This window comes from Oncorhynchus mykiss, chromosome 11 (assembly GCF_057628025.1).
Source record: "Oncorhynchus mykiss isolate SJ-2025 chromosome 11, ASM5762802v1, whole genome shotgun sequence".
NCBI classification, from domain to species: Eukaryota; Metazoa; Chordata; class Actinopteri; order Salmoniformes; family Salmonidae; genus Oncorhynchus; species Oncorhynchus mykiss.
The window spans coordinates 9,352,713-9,373,801 of NC_143032.1; the positions used below are offsets into that span (position 1 = coordinate 9,352,713).

The 21,089-nt window shown below is 42.8% G+C and overlaps 2 protein-coding genes and 1 long non-coding RNA gene across 3 annotated transcripts; all 3 read right to left on the minus strand.

The window, feature by feature from the left end:
* Positions 1 to 1,813: 1,813 nt before the first annotated feature.
* On the minus strand, positions 1,814 to 3,091 carry LOC149979482 (uncharacterized). Its single transcript, XR_016484345.1, has 2 exons — positions 3,033 to 3,091; positions 1,814 to 2,688 (listed from the first exon to the last, which is right to left on the minus strand). It is a non-coding gene; the product is annotated as an uncharacterized LOC149979482 (long non-coding RNA).
* Positions 3,092 to 4,024: 933 nt separating this feature from the next.
* Positions 4,025 to 5,375, minus strand: LOC149979483 (B-cell receptor CD22-like). The gene is made up of 2 exons (XM_090189189.1): positions 4,874 to 5,375; positions 4,025 to 4,305 (listed from the first exon to the last, which is right to left on the minus strand). Exons 1-2 carry the CDS (start codon positions 5,373 to 5,375, stop codon positions 4,025 to 4,027), a joined length of 783 nt encoding a protein of 260 aa, XP_090045315.1.
* Positions 5,376 to 11,211: 5,836 nt separating this feature from the next.
* LOC110536546 (myelin-associated glycoprotein-like) lies at positions 11,212 to 20,836 on the minus strand. Its single transcript, XM_090189190.1, has 5 exons — positions 18,183 to 20,836; positions 17,742 to 18,135; positions 17,343 to 17,624; positions 11,477 to 11,570; positions 11,212 to 11,369 (listed from the first exon to the last, which is right to left on the minus strand). The coding sequence occupies exons 1-5, from the start codon at positions 18,678 to 18,680 to the stop codon at positions 11,291 to 11,293; spliced, it is 1,347 nt and encodes a 448-aa protein (XP_090045316.1). The 5' UTR covers positions 18,681 to 20,836; the 3' UTR covers positions 11,212 to 11,290.
* Between the last annotated feature and the right edge of the window lie 253 nt (positions 20,837 to 21,089).

A 21,089-nucleotide genomic window follows, 5' to 3' on the forward strand; every position in this document is an offset into this window, starting at 1 on the left:
ATTAATGAACAACCTCAAATGCAGCCTCATTTGTGTCTCTTGATCAACACTCAAAATAAAAACAACATAATAACTCCCAACTATACACACATGAACATAGACATGTACTGGGGATATTTAAGATGAATAAAGTTCAGATTCAGTTTAGAGTGATTCATATCATGTTCAACATATTCATATATTTGACCTTTCTGTTACATGATTTCCAGTGTGCTGCTTGTAACACTTGGGTTGATGGTCACTAGACTCAATGCTGTATGTTGTGGATTAAACTCATAACTGATTCTAGTGATTGATGCCAGACTGGAGGAAGGATATACTGATTATTGTTGTATTCTGTTAAACACTGATTCTGTAGTAGTTAAAAAAGCCACTGCCTTTTGTTTTGACTTTAAAAAAGCCACTGCCTTTTGTTTTGACTGTCTACAGAACATGTGTTGGTCTGATTAGGAAATAAAGGGACTGTCTCCAAGAGGCTGGTGTTTACAGAACATGTGTTGGTCTGATTAGGAAATAAAGGGACTGTCTCCAAGAGGCTGGTGTTTACAGAACATGTGTTGGTCTGATTAGGAAATAAAGGGACTGTCTCCAAGAGGCTGGTGTTTACAGAACATGTGTTGGTCTGATTAGGAAATAAAGGGACTGTCTCCAAGAGGATGGTGTTTACAGAACATGTGTTGGTCTGGTTAGGAAATAAAGGGACTGTCTCCAAGAGGATGGTATTTACAGAAAACATGTTAGTCTGATTAGGAAATAAAGGGACTGTCTCCAAGGCTGGTGTTTACAGAACATGTGCTGGTCTGGTTAGGAAATAAAGGGACTGTCTCCAAGAGGCTGGTGTTTACAGAACATTTGTTGGTCTGATTAGGATATAAAGGGACTGTCTCCAAGAGGCCAGTAAGACATTGTCTCTGCTTCTATGATGGATGTTGACTACCTGTTGCAATTTGTATTAAACCTGATTGATTCATGATTGACTTTATCAATGATATCTCTTCTCTTTTGTTCACAGACGCACAAATATCATACCCCCAAGACATGCTAACCTCTCACCTCTGCAATGACAGGGAGGTTAGCAATTTGGGGGGGTGGGGGGGTATGATGTTTCTCACTCATAATTATTCACTATTCATCCAGGACTATACGTAATCATGGTAGAATCCAAATGAATGTGTTTAGAAACATATTATATTCTTAATTACAATAAAAGTGACTGCAAAATGACACAATACATCTGTATAACCTTTTGAGGATCTGAGGACCCAGTCCAAATCTTTTCAGTCTCCTGAGGGGGTATAGGTGTTGTTGTGCCCTCTTCACGACTGTCTTGGTGTGTTTGGACAATGATAGTTTGCTGGTGATGTGGACACCAAGGAGCTTGAAGCTCTCAACCTGCTCCACTACAGCCTCATCAATGAGAATGGGGGCGTGCTCAGCCCTCCATTTCCTGTAGTCCACGATCATCTCTTCCTTTGTCTTGATCACTTTGAGTGAAAGGTTGTTATACTGGCACCACCCTGCCAGGTCTCTGACCTCCTCCCTATAGGCTGTCTCATTTTTGTTGGTGATCAGGCCTACCACTGTTGTCTCGTCTGCAAAGCTAATGATGGTGTAGGAGTCGTGCTTGGCCACACGGTTATGGGTGAACAGGGAGTACAGGAGCGGACTAAGCACACACCCTTGAAGGACCCCCTGTTGAGTATCAGAGAGGCAGATGTGTTGTTTCCTACCCTTACCACCTGGGGAGCGGCCCATCAAGAAGTCCAGGATCCAGTTGCAAAGGAACCAATAACACCAAAAGATTTCATGGAAATTAAATGTAAAGGTTTTTATTGCAGTGCAATTAATCAACAACCTTAAATTCAGCCTCAATTAATTATGTTGTTTAACACTCAACATAAAAACTGAAACTATAAATTCTAAATAGATATAAACTGAAAATAGATAAAATTGTTATTCTGGCAACTGCACAAAATATGAAGATAAACAGTGACTAGTAGATGTTAATACCATTCTGCCATCATGTCGACTTACTGCACCCAACTTCCTGTCTTGTATCAGACCACTGTCTCTCCAACTAACTGTGTCTTCTCTCCTCAGTCATCATTGACTTTATATGGTCTTAAACTGCCTTCAGTGAGCTAGTTGAACTCAGCAGTTCCTCTATACTGGAACCCATTAAACAGATGCTCTGTGAACTCAACACTCAAAATAAATGGTCCAAAATAAAGAGTAGCCTACATCATCATATCAACACTATAGTAACAGTTAAACACTTTTCATCCCAGCAAATTCTACAAATATGCAGATAATCAAAGAGCACACAATTATGAATGTAACACAAGTGCCAATAGAAAACAGATACACAATGATAATACTGTACATAAAAACACTTACTACCCATTGGAAAAATAATTAACAAGCACTTATTTTATTCACTTGTGCATAAAGCCCATCTAGGTTGTTAAGAGGTGGTTCCTGAGCCCCTCTCCCAGTCACATTGACTTCAGCGTACTCACTCTCCTGTCCCTGGACCCTGTCCTGGGCTGCAGCTGGGGTCTCTTTGGTCTGTAGTTTGGAGAAGTCTATGTCACCGTATTGGATCTCTTCAGGCTGGTCTTCTGCAGGTTCCTCTGGTTCCTCTCCGGCTGTGGCCTGGTTAGTACACACTGTCCCAACCGGGGAGTTCTGTGGAGAGAACACAGAGAGAGGAACATGTGTAAAGCTCTAAGCTCAGTAATGTGTAAAACTCTAAGGTCAGCAGGTTACACAACACACACTGAGGGGATGTCAATGAAAATGTCAATTCAACTGACAGGTGTAAAGACAGTGAACACTGTCAAAGTCCAACAGCCATTCTGTTATCATTCCATGTCATTACAGGACGTGGCATTGCTTTCGATATGGTCATCTCCCCCTAAACTTGCTCTGAAACTATGTTAACCTCATGGCTTTAAATAGTTTCAGCATTAATTCAGTACTTCCTTAGATACACTTTGTTGATGGTTTTGTAAGTTGAGCCTTATTCCCACCTGTCCCTGTGGACTGTCTGTCCTTTCAAGTCCATCGTGGAGCCTCGAGTTTCTCCTCCTGGAAGACATTTAGAAAGGTATTCTGGATGCACTGAGAGGGATTTCATTTGCTAAAGCACAAACACAGCAGAAATAAAGTTGTTTTGCGTTGATGCCAGGAATAGTTCTTACCATACAAAAAGGCTGATCAGGCTGATAAGCAAAATGGCCCCCAGAGTTCCTGCTGCAACCCCAGAAACCAGAAACCAGAAACCAACCCCTGAGGTTTTTGACTCTTCTTGCCCTGAAAATACAACACATATTATGGTCAATTCTCACAAAAAGATCTCTCAAGTACACTACCTGACCAAAAGTATGTGGACACCTGCTCGTCAAACATCTCATTCCAAAATCATGGGCATTAATATGGAATATAGAATGTCATTGTATGCTGTAGCGTCAATAATTCCCTTCACTGGAACTAAGGGGCCCAGCCCAAACCATGAAAAACAGCCCCAGACCATTATTCCTCATCCACCAAACTTTACAGTTGGCACTATGCTTTGGTGCAGGTAGTGTTCACCTGGAATCCATCAAAACCCAGATTCATCCGCCGGACTGCCAGATGGTGAATCGTATATTCAACACGCCAGAGAACGGATTTCCACTTCTCCAGAGTCCAATGGCAGTGAGCTTTACACCACTGCAGCTGATTCTTGGCACTGCACATAGTGATCTTTGGCTTGTGTGTGGCTGTTCTGCCATGGAAACCCATTTCATGAAGCCCTCATCAAACAGTTCTGGTGCTGCCATTGCTTCCAAAGGCAGTTTGGAACTCGGTAGTGAATTTGCCATCCTACTGCCGATGTTTGTCTACGGATATTGCATAGCTGTGTGCTCGATTTTAAACACCTGTCAGCAACATGTGAGGCTTTAATAACTGAATCCACGCATTTGAAGGGGTGTCCACATACTTTTGAATATATATTGTATATCTAACCTACGATTGTGCCCTACGTGCCCATTTTACCTTTTATAGCCAGCTGCACTTCATTCGACTTCCCACAGCCGTGACTATTTCTTCCTTCACAGAAGTACAGTCCTCCATCTACAGTCACATTGAGGAAGTAACTCTGTCCAGATGCTACCTGTGTTGTTTCACCCCCACTGATCTGGAACCAGGTGAAGTTTGTCACAGGAGGGTTGGCTGTACTGCTGCAGGTCAGATTAACACAGCTGCCCACTAATACTGGATCAGCTGGACTGATGAAGGCCGAGGTGTCCTTAGGAGAGACTGAGGGAGAGGGGTTCATTTAGAATGTATCTGGATATGGTATATTGAATAGTCTCTTTAAAACCACTATATTACAATCATCAGTGAAACATGATAGAATGATCTATTCTACAGGAACCTGTGACTAAATCTTACATGAAACGTTAAGCATCTTGGTATGTTCAGCTGTCTTGTTGCTTGTCCCTACTGGGTAGACTGCAGTACAAGTGATGTTCTTCTCATGATGAAGATATGACGGAGTGAAGGTCACCGTGGAGAGAACTGATTTGGTATGGTCTGGATTCTTATGCAGTTGGTTCTCAGTTGTGAACTGTGTTGGGAGAGTCCATGTCAGCTCAGGGGGGTGTTCGGGACAGGGAGCGACAGCAGAGCAGTTCAAAATGACAGGGGTCCCTTCCTTCACCTCACCTGAGACAGTAATGATGGGACTGGAAGGCAAATCTGTAATACATTGTAGATAAATCTATTTCACACTAACAGTTAAACTGTCCACTTGTTCTACTCTTATCTTTGATGCAAGGAATCTAAACTGGGAAAAAAATGGTTTTAAAGATAAATTGTCTCTTACCACTGACAACTATTTTAACAGACTTATCAGGATCTGTTGCACGGAATGGTCGACTCTCAATCCTGAAGTAGTATTTATCAGAGTAACTGGTGGTTGCATTGAAGAAGACTGTGGTGCAGTTCTTCTGGGACATGTTTCCAGTTATCTTCCCTTGATATCTGTTGACTGTCTTACTACTGTTAAATATCACTCTGTCCGGATGATTACCAAAGTTTGAGTTTTCTTTAATCCACACTCCAGAGGGTAGTATTGTGCTGTTAAATGTATTCTTTGGGTCAGGAACATCAAATGAACATTGGATTTGCACACAGGAGCCAGTCAGTACATCCAGTCTATCTGGCATTGTGACGATCAAATCTCGTTGACCAAAACAGGCCAAAACACCTGTAATATAAAGTACAACATCAGGGATGTTCTGATGTTTTATCAGTTCAGTCCAATGATATGTATTAACCCTAGATGACTGACAGGGGCCTCTGTTTGGAGGCAACTGCACAGCCATCTTGTTACTCCTCCTTCAGTGTAAAACAGATGTTGGAAGATATAGAAACGCATGTATTAATGTCTATATTCATTTTTGACAAGTATATTATATTACAGACACCTTAATGCAGACTTTTAAATTATATTTTGTGACCTGCAACACTTCCTTCAGTAGAGTGACCCTAGCGTTTTTCCAGCCAATGATTGCATCTTGAAACTCACTAAATTGGTATTATCCAATAGCTGCTTCATCTTTGAGTCAGAGTTTTTCCTTTTTCCTATTTTCCTTTGCCCCCAACTATGAGAAACTATGAGGAACAATTTGAGTGAGACATTGTGACAGTTCATGCTTGAAAACCCACAAATGTCGCTGAGTTAAAAAGCAGTTCTATATGGGAGAGTGGTCCGAAATTCCTACACAGCGATGTGAAAGACTGATCAACAACTACAGGAAGTTTATGGTTGTGTATGGGAAGTGTATGGTTGTGTATGGGAAGTGTATGGGAAGTGTATGGTTGTGTATGGGAAGTGTATGAGAAGTGTATGGTTGTGTATGGGAAGTGTATGGGAAGTGTATGGTTGTGTATGGGAAGTGTATGAGAAGTGTATGTTTGTGTATGGGAAGTGTATGGGAAGTGTATGGTTGTGTATTGTTGTGAATGGTTGTGTATGGGAAGTGTATGGGAAGTGTATGGGAAGTGTATGGGAAGTGTATGGGAAGTGTATGGAGTCATTGTAGCTAAAGGAGGCACAACAAGTAATTGAGTGTTAGGGGACAATCACTTTTTCACACAGGGGCATTGGGTGTTGCATAACTTTGTTAATGAAATAAATGAAATGAGTTTGTAATTGTTGTGTTATTTGTTCATTCAGGTTCCATTTATCTAATATTAACTTTAGATTGAATATCTGATATAATATCAAACATTTACTTTCAAAAACAAGCAAAAGTAGAAACATTTGAAAGGGGGAAAAACCTTTTCACGGCACAGTTTAAATCCAGACTATTAAACTGCACTAATCAGGAATTAACTTTACACTTTACTACAGAATTAAAAAGCTGGAATATAGCGCATCCCATCACATATCATGATTTCTGGTTAATCCTTTATGTCTGATTCATAACTAGTTGTTGTTGTGTGGAAGACTCACCTGATATAAAGAGACCAATGAGAAAAAACATGTTCTCAGGACAAGCCATGTGAGAACTCACACACTACTGATCACCTGAAACAGTACAAACATACACTTCCTGGTAAAGTAGGTCACATGACACATATGGTATCACATTGAAGCTTTAGTCCATAGTCACATAGGTTCTTCAGTTCTTCATGAACTAACAGCCGCATATTGAACATTTTGAATGTCATTACTTGTAATTAATTTCCTTAATTTAGTTTGAACATTAAAATATAAAGATAAGATAGTAGTAGTTGACACTTGCCTTACACTGATGTAAACAGTCCACAGGAGAGACTGTCACACACACATAGTGTGTTCTGACTAACTAAAGTGCTGAAATTCATGTGGCACATCTCACATCTCATCAGTGACGTACTTCCTAATAAGTGCATTTATATGACAGGATGTTGAATAGTCTATGTGATGGGTGTCAACATCAGTTGTGAAAACATGGTATGCTATTTTAAGCATTTAGAACATTGTAATTTTCTATTGAACCTTCTACTCCAGAACAATAAGTCTCAGTTACTTGAAACATTGCAGAGTTGGCCTGATCCATGTTTCACCAGTTTCAAATGAAATGGACCCCAGCTGCCCACTGACTGATTCTACACACAAAGTGTGTGTCAGCCACTGACTCAACAGCATTATATGGCCTATACATTTCATTACTGCCAGAAATGAAGCACTTATATACAATATATTTTTCATTGTGGGATAATAATATTCATTGCAGTTAATGTATGTGTGGTGGGTAAATAACCCTTTTAGGGGAAGGGGACCCCTTTACAGCATTTTGTTACAGGCCCCCAAGTAGTCAAGTTCGCCCTTGATACAACAATGGAAACGTGCTGCAATATAACCTTCTCCCTCTCCTCTATCTCACAGGCTTGAATGGGAATTTGTGTGAGATAATTTTTTTTATGTAGCTAAATCATAAACCAAAATCCATCAAACTTGATAAGTTAAATTTGAGTTCAGTAAAAGATACCCGGTTCTCACATTATCTTTCCGAATGAAAAACAGACGTTTGTCTGAAACAGAGTAACTGTAATTGTAGCTGATGGATTATCACACACTTCTACATTTCTCCTGCACCCACTTCCTCTTTCATTACATCACTTCTATCTGCCAGGAAGAGCATGGTGGGCTGGGAGCCACAGGAGGGAGCCATCAACCTTCAGGGCAAGGTGTACCTCCCCGACGGTCATGTCTAGATGGGATACAGCTTTTGTCAAATTGAGGTTCTTAAGTTGATTTTATGTATTATTTTAGCTAACCCTAATCCTTTTTCATACCATAATCTAATTATCCTAACCTGCTACGTTAATTCTCCCAACCTGCTGCACAAGTTCTCCTACATTTGCGAGGAAAAGTCCATTTTGACAGAAGGATGGATCCCTTCTATTCAAAACCCTCTTGGACCTGCCCAAGGTCTTCTGGGAGAAGGAGACCCAGGAGCTGAGGACGTACTTTACCCAGCAGGTGGGTTTTTATTACAGTGCAATTAATGAACAACCTCAAATGCAGCCTCATTTGTGTCTCTTGAACAACACTCAAAACAAAATGACATAATAACTCCCAACTATACACACATGAAAATAGACATGTAATGGGGATATTTAAGAAGAATAAAGTTCAGATTCAGTTTAGAGTGATTCATATAATGTTCAGCATATTTATCTATTTGCCCTTCCTGTAACATGATTTCAGGGGGGAGAATATGGTACAGGTTACAGGGTAGTCCAGGTAATTGAGGTAATATGTACAAGGAGGTAGGGGTAAAGTGACTAGGCATAGATAATAAACAACAGCATAAAAGGGGGGGGGGGGGTCAAATGGCCCAGCGTCGTCTGGGTTAGGGGAGGGTTTGACCCACAGGGATGTCCTTGTCCCATCGCGCTCTAACGACTCATGGGGCGGGCCAGGTGCACGCTGACACGTCGCCAGGTGTATGTTGTTTCCTCTGACACATTGTTGTGGATGGCTTCCAGGTTAAGCAGGCATTGTGTCAAGAAGCAGTGCAGCTTGGTTGGGTTGTGTTTCGAAGGACACACAACCTTTGCATCCCCTGTGTCCGTAAGGGAGTTGCAGCGATGAGACAAGACTGTTACTACCAATTGGATACCACAAAATTGGGGGGAAAAATTGGTACAAAATTAAATAGAATTAAACAAAGTATCTGTCATTAAAAATAAATCATATACACATTTTAGGGCCTTCCTCTGACACCACGTGATGTCCTTGATGGCTGGTTATACTGTTACATTGATGCTGTTGACCCGGATCACTGGTTGCTGCGGAAAAGGAGGAGGTCAAAAGGGGGGTGAGTGTAACCGATGTGACATGGCTAGCTAGTTAGCGTGGTGTGTGCTAACAGCATTTCAATCTGAGACCTTGAAGTAGTTGTTCCCCTTGCTCTGCAGGGAACATGGCTTTTGTGGAGCGATGGCTAACGATGCTTCTTGGGAAGCAGTTGTTGAAAGAGGGTCCTTCATTCAAGCCCAAATAGAGGCGAGGAGAGGGACGGAAGTGAAACTGTTACATTAGAATCACCTCTGGCAGTGATTACAGCTGTGAGTCTTTCTGGGTAAGTCTATAAGTGCTTTGCACACCTGGAATCTACAATATTTGCACATTTTCAAGCCCATCAAAACTGTAACTTGGACAATTAGGAACATTCAATATTGTCATAGTAAGCAACTCTGGTGTATATTTGGCTTTTTGTTTTAGGTTGTTGACCTGCTGAAAAGTGAATTTGCGTCCCAGTGTCTTTTGAAAGTCAGACTGAACCAAGTTTTTCTCTAGAGTTTTGTCTGTGCTTATCTCTATTCCATTTATTTTCATCCTATAACACTTGATGACAAGTATACCCGTAACACATTGCAGCCATCACCATGCTTGAAAATATGAAGAGTGTACTCAGTGATATGTTGTGTTGGACATAGAGTGAATTTCTTTGCCAAATGTTTTGCCGTTTTACTTTAGTGCCTTATTGCAAACAGAATGCATGTTTTAGAATATTTTTTTCTGTACATGTTTCCTTCTTTTCAGTCTGTCATTTAGGTTAGTATTATGGAGTAAGTAACACGTTGTTGATCCATCCTCAGTTTTCTCCAATCACAGCCGTTAAACTATGTAACTGTTTTAAAGTCACCACTGACCTTATGGTGAAACCAGTGGAGGCTGCTGAGGGGAAGACAACTCATAATAATGTCTGGAACGGAGCAAATGGAATGGAATCAAACACATGGAAAACTTGTTGGATGTATTTGGTACCATTCCTCCTGTTCTGCTCCAGTCATTACCACGAGTACGTTCTCCCCAATTAATGTGCCACCAACCTCCTGTGGGTGAAATCCCTGTGCAGTGTTTTTCCTCTCCGGCGACTGAGTTATGAAGGACGCCTGTATCTTTGTAGTGATTGGGTGTATTGATAAACCATCCAAAGTGTAATTAATTAACTCACTACGCTCAAAGGGGTTTTCAATGTCAGATTTATTTTCTTTTTAACCTTCTAGAAACAGGTGCCTTTCTTTGTGAGGCAATGGAAAAGCTGGTTTGAAAGTTGCTGCTTGACTGAGGGACCTTACAGATAATTGTATGTGTGGGGTACAGAGACAAGGTAGTCATTTAAAAATCATGTTAAACACTAGTATTGCACACAAAGTGAATACATGCAACTCATGTGACAAGTTAAGGAAATCTTTACTCCTGAACTTATTTAGGCTTGCCATAGAAAAGGTGTTGAACACATATTGACTTTCAGCTTTTCATTTTTATGTCTAAAAACATAATTCCACATTGTGTGTAGAACAGTGACACAAAATCTCAATAGAATCCATTTTAATGAGATGTTAAATGTTGGACCAATAAGACAAATATTTCATGGGAATTGAATGTAAAGGTTTTAATGACAGGGCAATTAATAAACAACCTTAATAAATTCAGTCTCAATTATTTATTCAATGTAACACTCAACATAAAAGCTGACGCAATAACTTCTAAATAGATGAAAGTAGATAACATTGTTTTTCTGGGAACTGCACAAAAGATGAAGATAAACAGTGACTTGTAAACGTTAACACCATTGTGCCATCATGTAGACTTACTGCACCAACTTCCTGTCTTGTATCAGACCACTGTCTCTCCAACTAACTGTGTCTTCTCTCCTCAGTCATCATTGACTTTATATGGTCTTAAACAGCCTTCAGTGAGCTAGTTGAACTCAGCAGTTCCTCTATACTGGAACCCATTAAACAGATGCTCTGTGAACTCAACACTCAAAATAAATGGTCTAAAATAAAGAGTAGCCTACATCATCATATCAACACTATAGTAACAGTTAAACACTTTTCATCCCAGCAAATTGCACACATATACAGATAATCAAAGAGCACAAAATTATAAATGTAACAAAAATATCCACAGAAAACTAATACACAATGACAATACTGTTCATAATAAGACTTAATACCCATTGGAAAAATACATAAAATGCACCTCTGATTAACTTGTGCTTAAAGACCATCGAGGTTGTTAAGTGGTGGTTACTGGTTCCCTCTACCGACCGTGGCCTGGTTAGAGCACACTGTTCCAACCGGGGAGTTCTGTGGAGAGAACACAGAGAAAGGATCAGTTGTCAGGACCGACACTTCAGAAGAATAATGACTTCATAGTTACAGTTGGTTACACAACACAGTATTCATTCAATTCTTCCTGAAACACACATTCTAGATGGGTTTTAAAGGTTTATTCTACCATTCCCACCAGTCCCTGTGAACGGTCTGTCATGTCAAACCCACTGGGGAGTCTAGATGTTCTCCTCCTCCTGGAAGACAAGAATAAAGGTATATTGACATAATTTAGTTTTTCATATACAAAAGCACAATCAGCATGATAAATATGTAAAAATTGAGGCTGGGAATATCTTTTTACCATGCAGAGAATACGATCAGGCTGAAAAGGAAAATCAACCCCAAGGTTTTTCCTACAATCTCAAAAACCTTTGGGTTAACAGGCTCTTCATGCCCTGTAAATTAAACACACATTATAGCCATCTGTTCCAAAAAGAGGAAACATTTTGCACATTGTCTAATATTACAAATTATACACATACTGTAGATGTACAGATGTAAGATCTTAATTTAGCCAGTATTGTTGCAGTGAAATAATCCTGCAGCAAAAGGATCTGAACGTTTCCTCCGTAATGTTGTTCCATTGGTGGTGAGTCTATTAGCTGGACAAAATAAGGCTGCATGATAAGTGCAATACTATTAATATAACCATGTTTTAGTACAGGATTTTGGTGAATATATGCAAATCACAAAGCTTATCTGTGTTTCCCACAATGCAATAAACTTCTAAGCAACAATATAGTGATCAAATTCAGATCCTAAAACCGTATCATACAGCAGGTGTCACGTTCTGACCATAGTTCTTATGTGTTTTCCTTGTTTTAGTGTTGGTGAGGACATGAGCTGGGTGGGCATTCTATGTTGTGTGTCTAGTTTGTCTATTTCTATGTTTGGCCTGATATGGTTCTCAATCAGAGGCAGGTGTTAGTCATTGTCTCTGATTGGGAACCATATGTAGGTAGCCTGTTTTGTGTAGGGATTTGTGGATGATTGTTTCCTGTCTCTGTGTTTGTTGTCACAAGATATTCTCAGTCACTTTGGTTTTTCTTTTTTTCCTTGTTTTGGAAGAGAAGAGAACGTGAGCCGTGTGCGTCATTCTCCTTGCGGAGATGGTGCTAAATCCATCAACACGGTCGGTCCCTGGGATTGGGCTGGCCAACACGATTCGGTTTGCTTGGAAGGAAAAGGAGTTGGAGCCTTTAGGACGGGAAACTTTTGGAAGGACTATATTGATGGGGATTCTAAAGCTGACGGTGAAGGACGTGTTTTGTTTCCAAGGCAACTCGTTGGAGGGAGCATACGACGTGGCACTACATACAGAGGAGAAACACGATGATATCCTGAGAAGGGCAAGAGCAGTGGGAGGTGAGAGGCCGATGAGCCACTATGAAATAACAAGCCTGGCGAGGAACAACTTTAGGGTTGTAACTGTCAACATTTACAACCCATACGTTAAGGACGAAGAGGTGAGGGCCTTTCTGGGGAGATACATGGATAACGTCTCCTCAGCAAGGCACCTCAAAGACTCCCTTGGGTTTTGGAATGGGGGGAGAGGCTTCCAGGCCCTCCTCAGGGAGGACCCAAAGGGACATGGTGGCTACCTCCATCCTCCTGCTATGTTCTCCCTGGGGGCTGACAGGGGGACGTTGTTTTATGCACGTCAGCCTCCCTTTTGCAGGCGCTGGATGGCCTATGGCCACATCTTCGCCTCGTGCAGCGCAAGAAAATGCAGATTTTGTGGATCTGGGGAGCACGAGGCGAAGGATTGTGACGAGCCTAAGGCGTGCCATGGGTGTGGCTCGTTAGCACACCTGTGCCGGGGGTGGCCGGCTCGTCAGAGGTCATACGCGTCTGTGGCTGGGGGGTAGCAGGAGCGGGGGATGGGGGAAGAAGAGGAGGGGAAGGAAGAATGCCTCATGACCAGAGTACAGGTCCAGAGGGGAGGGTCGCAAGGAAGGAGGAGGAGCAAGAAGCGGTGGATGGAAGAGAGAAGGAAACGGAAGGCACGGGAGTAGGAGAACCAGGAAAAGCGGCGGAAGAAGGCAAGCGAGTGGAGGAGCATGAGAGAGAAGAAAGCGAGGGAGGGGTGGTGGAGAAGGAGACGGTGGAAGAGCAAGTGGAGTGGGGGGAAAGTGCCCTGGTGGAAGAGATGAGGGGTATGGTGGAGGAGCTGGCGGGCGGGGGGGTGGTATCTCTCCACTGCCGCCATTACCAAAGAAGAGAATGAAGAGGAGGGTGCGATTGGCCGACAGTGAGAGGGAGGGGATGGTCAAGAGAGTGATGGGGGTGGGAGACACCTCTGGGTTGCTGCTGGTTTCCCCAGGCCCTCAACTTCTGTTGGGTGGGGTCACACCTAACAAGTCTCAGGACTGGGTACAGGATGAGGTGGGGAGTTTTTTGTTTGGGGACTCAGACTCCCCTATTTTTTTCCAAACCAGCTGCCGCACTGGGGAGGGGGAGGAGTGTGGGGGTAGACCCAGGGTGCAGGGCACCCCGGAGCCAAACACTATTCCTGCATCCTGGGTTGGTGAGATGGAGGAAGAGGGGGGGATGTCGGGAGTACGGATGGTGTTTTCACAGGTAGATATGGAGCAAGGGAGCATCGGGTGAGTCTCCTGTTTTTGTTTTTTTCTGTCTGGGTTTAGTATTTGAGTGTATTACATGTTTTTATTTTATTCTTTCATGGGGTCTAATTTTACTTTTGTTAGTTTAAATGTAAGGGGTTTAAGGGATTTTGTTAAGAGGAGGGCGGTTTTTAGTTATTTGGAGGGTGTGGGGTTTGATTTTTGTTTTTTACAGGAGGTTCACCTGAGGGATGGAGGGGATGTTAGTAGGTTTAAGAGGGAGTGGGACAAGGGGGAGTCGGTTTGGGGTATTGGGGGGGTAAACTCATCGGGGGTAGAGATTTTGTGTGGGCACAGGGAGGTAAAAGTGGAGGGTTCTTTTGTGGTGATGCAGGGGAGGGTTATAGGGGTGGATGTCATGATAAGGGATTGTACATTTAGATTAGTGGTGGTGTATGGGCCACAGGTGGTGGCAGACAGGAGGGAGATGGTGGACTGTCTGGCGCCCCTGTGTGTCACAAATAGGAAATTAGTGATAGGGGGGGATTTTAATACAGATTTAGGAATAGGGGGGGATAGCAGTGCAGGCGCCATCACCGGGCTAATGGCTTGCCATGGTCTGGTTGATGGTGGCCTGCACACTACTCCGAAAATGGCCGGTCCTACATGGCGCAACTCCATGGGGGTTGCGCGGAGGCTCGACTATATTTTTGTACCCAGGTCTTTGGGTAAGTTGTCTGGGCGGCTGTTGCCTGTTTTCTTTTCGGATCACGACGGGGTGCTCCTGCAGGTGGGGTCGCCAGTCTGCCTCTTTGGTAGGGGGTACTGGAAGTTAGATTGGGATGTGCTGGAGGAGCAGGCTTTTGTTGACAGGTTTTTTGGTTTCTTTTGGAGGCTTGAAGGCCTCCGGTCCATGTGCGAGGGGGTGTTAGAGTGGTGGGAATTAGTTAAGGTGAAGATTAGGGCTTTTATAATAGGGTATTGCAAGAGGAAAAAAAGGGAGAAGAGGAGGGAGGTGGATCGTATCCAAAGGTTAATTGAACTCGAGTACGAGGCAGGCAACCTCGGCGGGTCGTTTGACTGGGAGAGATCCGCAACCCTAAAGGCGCAGCTCAGGGAGTTGCAGGAGCGGAAGGCTCGAGCTTTCCTGGAGCGTGCGCATAGTGGCTTTATAGAACACAATGAGACTTGTTCTGCTATGTTCTTTAAGTCGGTTAGGGCCAGACAGAGTAGGAAGGTAATGCATGGTGTTAGGGAAGAAAATGGTAGTATAGTTAGAGAACCAGAGGATATGGTCAGGGTGACAACTGATCATTTCCAAGGTTTATTTAAGGAAAGGGAAATAGATGTAGAGCAGGGAAATTTAGAACACTTGTCCAGGCGGTTGCCGGAGGACATTAGAGAAGTGATGGAGGCCTAGATCTCACTAGAAGAGGTTGAGAGCGCTCTTAGGAGGATGGGAAAAGTGAAGGTGCCTGGGATGGATGGGCTGCCGGCTGAGTTTTATCTCAAGTTTTGGGGTATACTTGGACCAGTGGTCCTCGAAGGCCATCCTTGAGACGGGGGTCCCGGGGGATCAATGGCTGTTAGTGTGCTGTCACTTTTATATAAGAAGGGGGAAGTAACAGACCTTGGCAACTGGCGGCCATTGACCATGCTGTGTGTAGATTACAAGCTACTTGCCGAGTTAGTGTAAATAGTCACTTGGGTGACGTTTTTGACCTCTCGTCTGGGGTCAGGCAGGGGTGCCCACTCTCGGCTCTCCTCTTCGTTCTGTACATGGAGCCTCTGGGGGATGCCATTAGGGCAGACACAGGGGTGGAAGGCTTGTTGATCCCTGGAAGTGGTGGGCTGCGTGTTAAGATGACGCAGTATGCCGACGACACTTCCTTGCTGCTGTGCAAGGACTCGTGCCTGACAAGGTCCCTTGCCATTTTTGGGGATTTCACCCGAGCGTCGGGAGCGGTTCTGAACCATGCAAAGTCTTCCGTCAAGTTTTTCGGAAGATGGCGCGGTAGAACGGATGTGCCCGGGGGGTTATCTCTCTGTGAGGGGGCCCTGTGGATTCTCGGGGTCCATTTTGAGACCTCCGGCTCAGCGACGCTAAACTGGAACATGCGTATCGCAGTGGTACAGAGGAAGCTAGCAATGTGGAAGGCTAGGTATTTGTATTTTATGGGCAAAGTCCTGGTCCTAAAGGTGGATGTGTTGCCGTCTCTTTTGTATTTGGCGTACATCTACCCATTGCCGGCTTGTCTGAGGAGGCCTCTAGTGAGGCTTGTGTTTCAGTTCATGTGGAGTGGCAGGTGCGAGTGGGTCGCCAGGGCACGCATGCTCTGTCACATCGGGGAGGGAGGTACCACATTTCCCCCTCAAGCTGGATGCAATTTTTGTTTCTTTCTTGTTAACGGAGCTTGCTCATCCAGTGATACACCCGTCCGGTTACCTCCTGCGGGTGTTCTTCTCGTATCAGGCGAGAAGCGTAATGGTGTGGTCTAACACGAGTCCTCGGGCGGAACAGCTGCCGTGGCACTTTGGTCATGCGGCCAAGTGGCTGCGTAGGTTTAGATCACAGGCACCTGTACGAGGAGGTCAGAAAGGCAGGGAGTCCGGCGCCTGTAGTGGGCATCTCGGAAGTGGTCTGGGAGGGAGTGCAGGCGCGGGGTCTGGACAACAGGCTCAAGGACCTGAATTGGTTGAGCCTCCATAAGTGATTGCCGGTACGTTCCATCATGTACCGGTATAGTTTGGTGCAATCCCCCACCTGTCCAAGATCCTCTTGTGGCAGGGAGGAGACTGTGCACCATGTCTTTTGGGACTGTGCCTTTGCCGGAGTAGTATGGGCTAGGGCACGGGTGTTGTTAGGTTTGGTAAGGGGGGATTTTGTATTGACGTGGGCCAGGTTAGAGAGAGGTGTGGGGAGAGCGAGAGGGACGGATAGGGACAGGTTTCTGCTCTGGCTTCTCATGAGTCTCTTTAAACGGGGGCTGTGGGAAGCCAGGCAGAACATGGTGAAGACAGGGAGAGATTGGGGGGTGGAAGGGATAGTGAGGAGTGTGGAAGGAGATTTGAGGGGGAGGATGAAGAGGGAGGAGAGGAAGTGGGGGCAGCATGCTGCTCGGGAGAGGTGGAAGGGGGGTTTGGGGCTGGGTGTCATTTAGATTTGTAATTAGGGACGGGGAGATAGGGAAAGGTAGTTTGTAGGGTGACGGGGAGGGAAGATGCTCCCCTGAGGTTTTGTTTGGGGTTTTTGTTTAGTTAAATTAAAATACCATTGTTGGAGTATGTATGAAAATTATGAGTTGTAAAGAATTAATGGTATTGAAGGTAATCAATTATTTTTTATTTAAAAAAAAATAGGACTGTTTTCAGGTTGTGCCATGCTTATTGTTTTGTAGTGCGTTCATGTTGAGTTTCTGTCATTAAATAACCATGGACACTAATCACACTGCACTTTGGTCCTCTCCTTTCCAGGAAGAAAGACGTTACAGCAGGTGTGTAGAAGTACCTCTTCTACATCCACGCATTTGAAGGGGTGTCCACATACTTTTGAATATATATTGTATATCTAACCTACGATTGTGCCCTACGTGCCCATTTTACCTTTTATAGCCAGCTGCACTTCATTCGACTTCCCACAGCCGTGACTATTTCTTGCTTCACAGTAGTACAGTCCTCCATCACCAGTCACATTGAGGGTGTAACTCTGTCCAGATGCAACCTGAGTTGTTTTACCCTCACTGATCTGGAACCAGGTGAAGTTTGTCACAGGAGGGTTGGCTGTACTGCTGCAGGTCAGATTAACACAGCTGCCCACTAATACTGGATCATATGGACTGATGGAGGCTGAGGTGTCCTTAGGAGAGACTGAGGGAGAGGGGTTCATTTAGAATGTATCTGGATATGGTATATTGAATAGTCTCATCAAAACCACTCTATTACAATCATCAGTGAAACATGATAGAATGATCTATTCTACAGGAACCGGTGACAAAATCTTACATGAAACGTTAAGCATCATGTTATGTTCAGCTGTCTTGTTGCTTGTCCCTACTGGGTAGACTGCAGTACAAGTGATGTTCTTCTCATGATGAAGATATGATGGAGTGAAGGTCACCGTGGAGAGAACTGATATGGTTTGGTCTGGATTCTCCTGCAGTTGGTTCTCAGTTGTGAACTGTGTTGGTAGAGTCCATGTCAGCTCAGGGGGGTGTTCGGGACAGGGAGCGACAGCAGAGCAGTTCAAGCTGACAGGGGTCCCTTCCTTCACCTCACCTGAGACCGTAATGATGGGACTGGAAGGAAAATCTGTAATACATTGTGGATAAATATATTTTACTCTAATAGTTAAACTGTCCACGTGTTCTACTCTTATCTTTGATGCAAGGAATCTAAACTGGGAAAAATAGTTGGTAAACAGTTAAATTGTCTCTTACCCCTGACAACTATATTAACAGACTTATCAGGATCTGTTCCACGGAATGGTTGACCGTCAATCCTGAAGTAGTATTTATCAGAGTAACTGGTTGTTACATTGAAGAAGACTGTGGTGCAGTTCTTCTGGGACATGTTTCCAGTTATCTTCCCTTGATATCTGTTGACTTTCCCATTACTGTGAAAAATCACGTTTCCAGGATACTGATGAACATCTGGATGTGTTTTTATCCACACTCCAAAGGTTGGTATTGTGGCTTTAAATGTATTCTTATGTTGTTCAGGAACATCAAATGAACATGGGATTTGCACACAGGAGCCAGTCAGTCCATCCAGTCTATCTGGCATTGTGGTGATCAAATCTCGTCGACCAAAACAGGTCAAAACACCTGCAACATAAAGTACAACATCAGGGAGGTTCTGATGTATTATCAGTTCAGTCCAATGATATGTATTAACCCTAGATGACTGACAGGGGCCTCTGTTTGGAGGCAAATGCACAGCCATCTTGTTACTCACCCTCCAGTGTAAAACAGATGTTGGAAGATATAGAAACGCATGTATTAATGTCTATATTCGTTTTTGACAAGTATATTCTATTACAGACACCTTAATGCAGACTTTTAAATTATATTTTGTTACCTGCAACACTTCCTTCAGCAGAGAGACCCTACCCTTGTTCCAGCTAATGATTGCATCTTGTATCTCACTGAACTGGTATTATCCAATAACTAATTCATCTTTGAGTCAGACTTTATCATTTAAATTCGGGGTGTAGCCATGGGCTCCCCGTTTTCCCCGAACTATGTGAACCTGTATGTGGTACAATTTGAGTTAGCACTCATTTATAAAACATAGAGACACCCCCTACTTTCTAAAATCCTCCTATGGAAGAGATACATGGATGATGTCTTTGTGCTCTGGGAAGGAAGTCAACAGGAACTAAATTAATTCCAAACTCTGCTAAACGAGAGCTCTGAATATCTCAAATTCACTGTTCACTGTTGAGAGAAAAATTAACTACCTGGACTTATGGATCATCAAAGAGAATGATGCATTACATACAGACTTGTACACAAAGCACAACAGACCTCAATACTCTGCTACGTGGGGATAGTATGCATCCCCTTCCCCTCAGGAATCTACCATATAGCCAGTTATGCAGGGTTAAACAAATGTGTCCAATAGTCAGATTTTGACAGCAATGCTAAGAAAATGACAAATACATTTAAAACCAGAGGCTACATGGAAAAAACTATTGATGCTGCAACGATGAAAATATCTCAAAAACCACGAGAAGAATTGCTAAAAACTAAACCAAAGAATAAAAACAACGTCTGTTGCGAGAAAACGCAAGCAATCCTGAAGAAGCACTGGTATATTCTGCAGTCAGACTATAGAATGGCAAACCTCGTCAAGGAACCCTCACTGGTGGTCTATAAGCGTGGTCGCAATATTGTGGATAGCTTAGTGAGATCTGACCTGCCCCCTGAGCCCACTCAGACACTCTTGACACACATTCCAAATGGGATCTACAAATGTGGCTCATGCTCACAGTGCAATAGCACTACAAAAACATCCTTCTTCAGACACACACATACAGGTGGAAACATCCCTGTTAGGGGTATCATCTCTTGCAAGACAAATTTAGAAATCTATCTCATCACATGTTCATGAGGGGAAGCCAACTCATTACAAACAAAAAAACATTTAAAACAATGAAGAACACTGATTATCTAGTAGCAGCTCACTTTGTTGAAGCTAACCATCCCATCTCCTCCCTCAAATACACAGGTATTGAGCATGTTGCTCTACCAAGGAGAGGAGGTAACATGGAGATCCTACTGCTGCAGAGGGAGGCCTACTGGATTTCCTATTTAAAACATTGATCTCTAGTGGTCAGAATATTGACTTTGATCTCAGGCCCTTCTTATGAACAATTATTTTTATTAAGAAGTCTTATAAATGATTATATTCTTTCTACAGTTTCTCATGGTACAACCAATATGTTCCCCCTGTTGATGATGCTTATTATGCATTATGGATGAACCAAAAGATTACAATTTTATAACATGTAATGAAATTGGAAACAATGAAATATATGTGAAATTAAATGAAAGAATAATGTATGTTGATGCTAATCTGGTTTTAGCCCGGTATGGTGACAGGGACAGTGATGGAAGCTATTCTGTTAGCCGCATACTGACCTCGGTTTCACATGTACATACAGTGAAACTAAACAGAATTTACCCCCTTTCTGGTTCTCTATTTTTGCTCTTTTTTTAACACTGAATGTTATCAGATCTTCAACCAAAAACCTAATATTAGATAAAGGGAACTTGAGTTACCAAATAACACATTTTGTTATAGTTATTAATGTATTTCATTAAAAAAATTATGCATCACCCAATTCCTCTGTGTGAAAAAGTAATTTCTCCCTTACTCTCAATGACTGGTTGTGCCACCATTTCAAAACACACAATCAAGTATACATGAGATACACAGCAGTTTAAATCCAGACTATTAAAATATACTAATCAGGAATTAACTTTACACTTTTCTACACAATTAAAAAGCTGGAATATAGCGCATCCCATAAAATATAATGTCTTGTGGTTATTCCTTTATGTCTGATTCATAACTAGTTGTTGTTGTGTGGAAGACTCACCTGACATAAAGAGACCAATGAGAAAAAACATGTTCTCAGGACAAGCCATGTGAGAACTCACACACCACTGATCACCTGAAACAGTACAAACATACACTTACTGGTGGAGTAACTTAACTCACACAACACATTAAACCATCCCCATATCAAATACACGATGTCCTTCAGTTGTAAAGCTAATACTTGAACAAACAGCAGTACATTAGAACATATTGAATCTCATTACTCGTAATTAATCTCCTTTCATT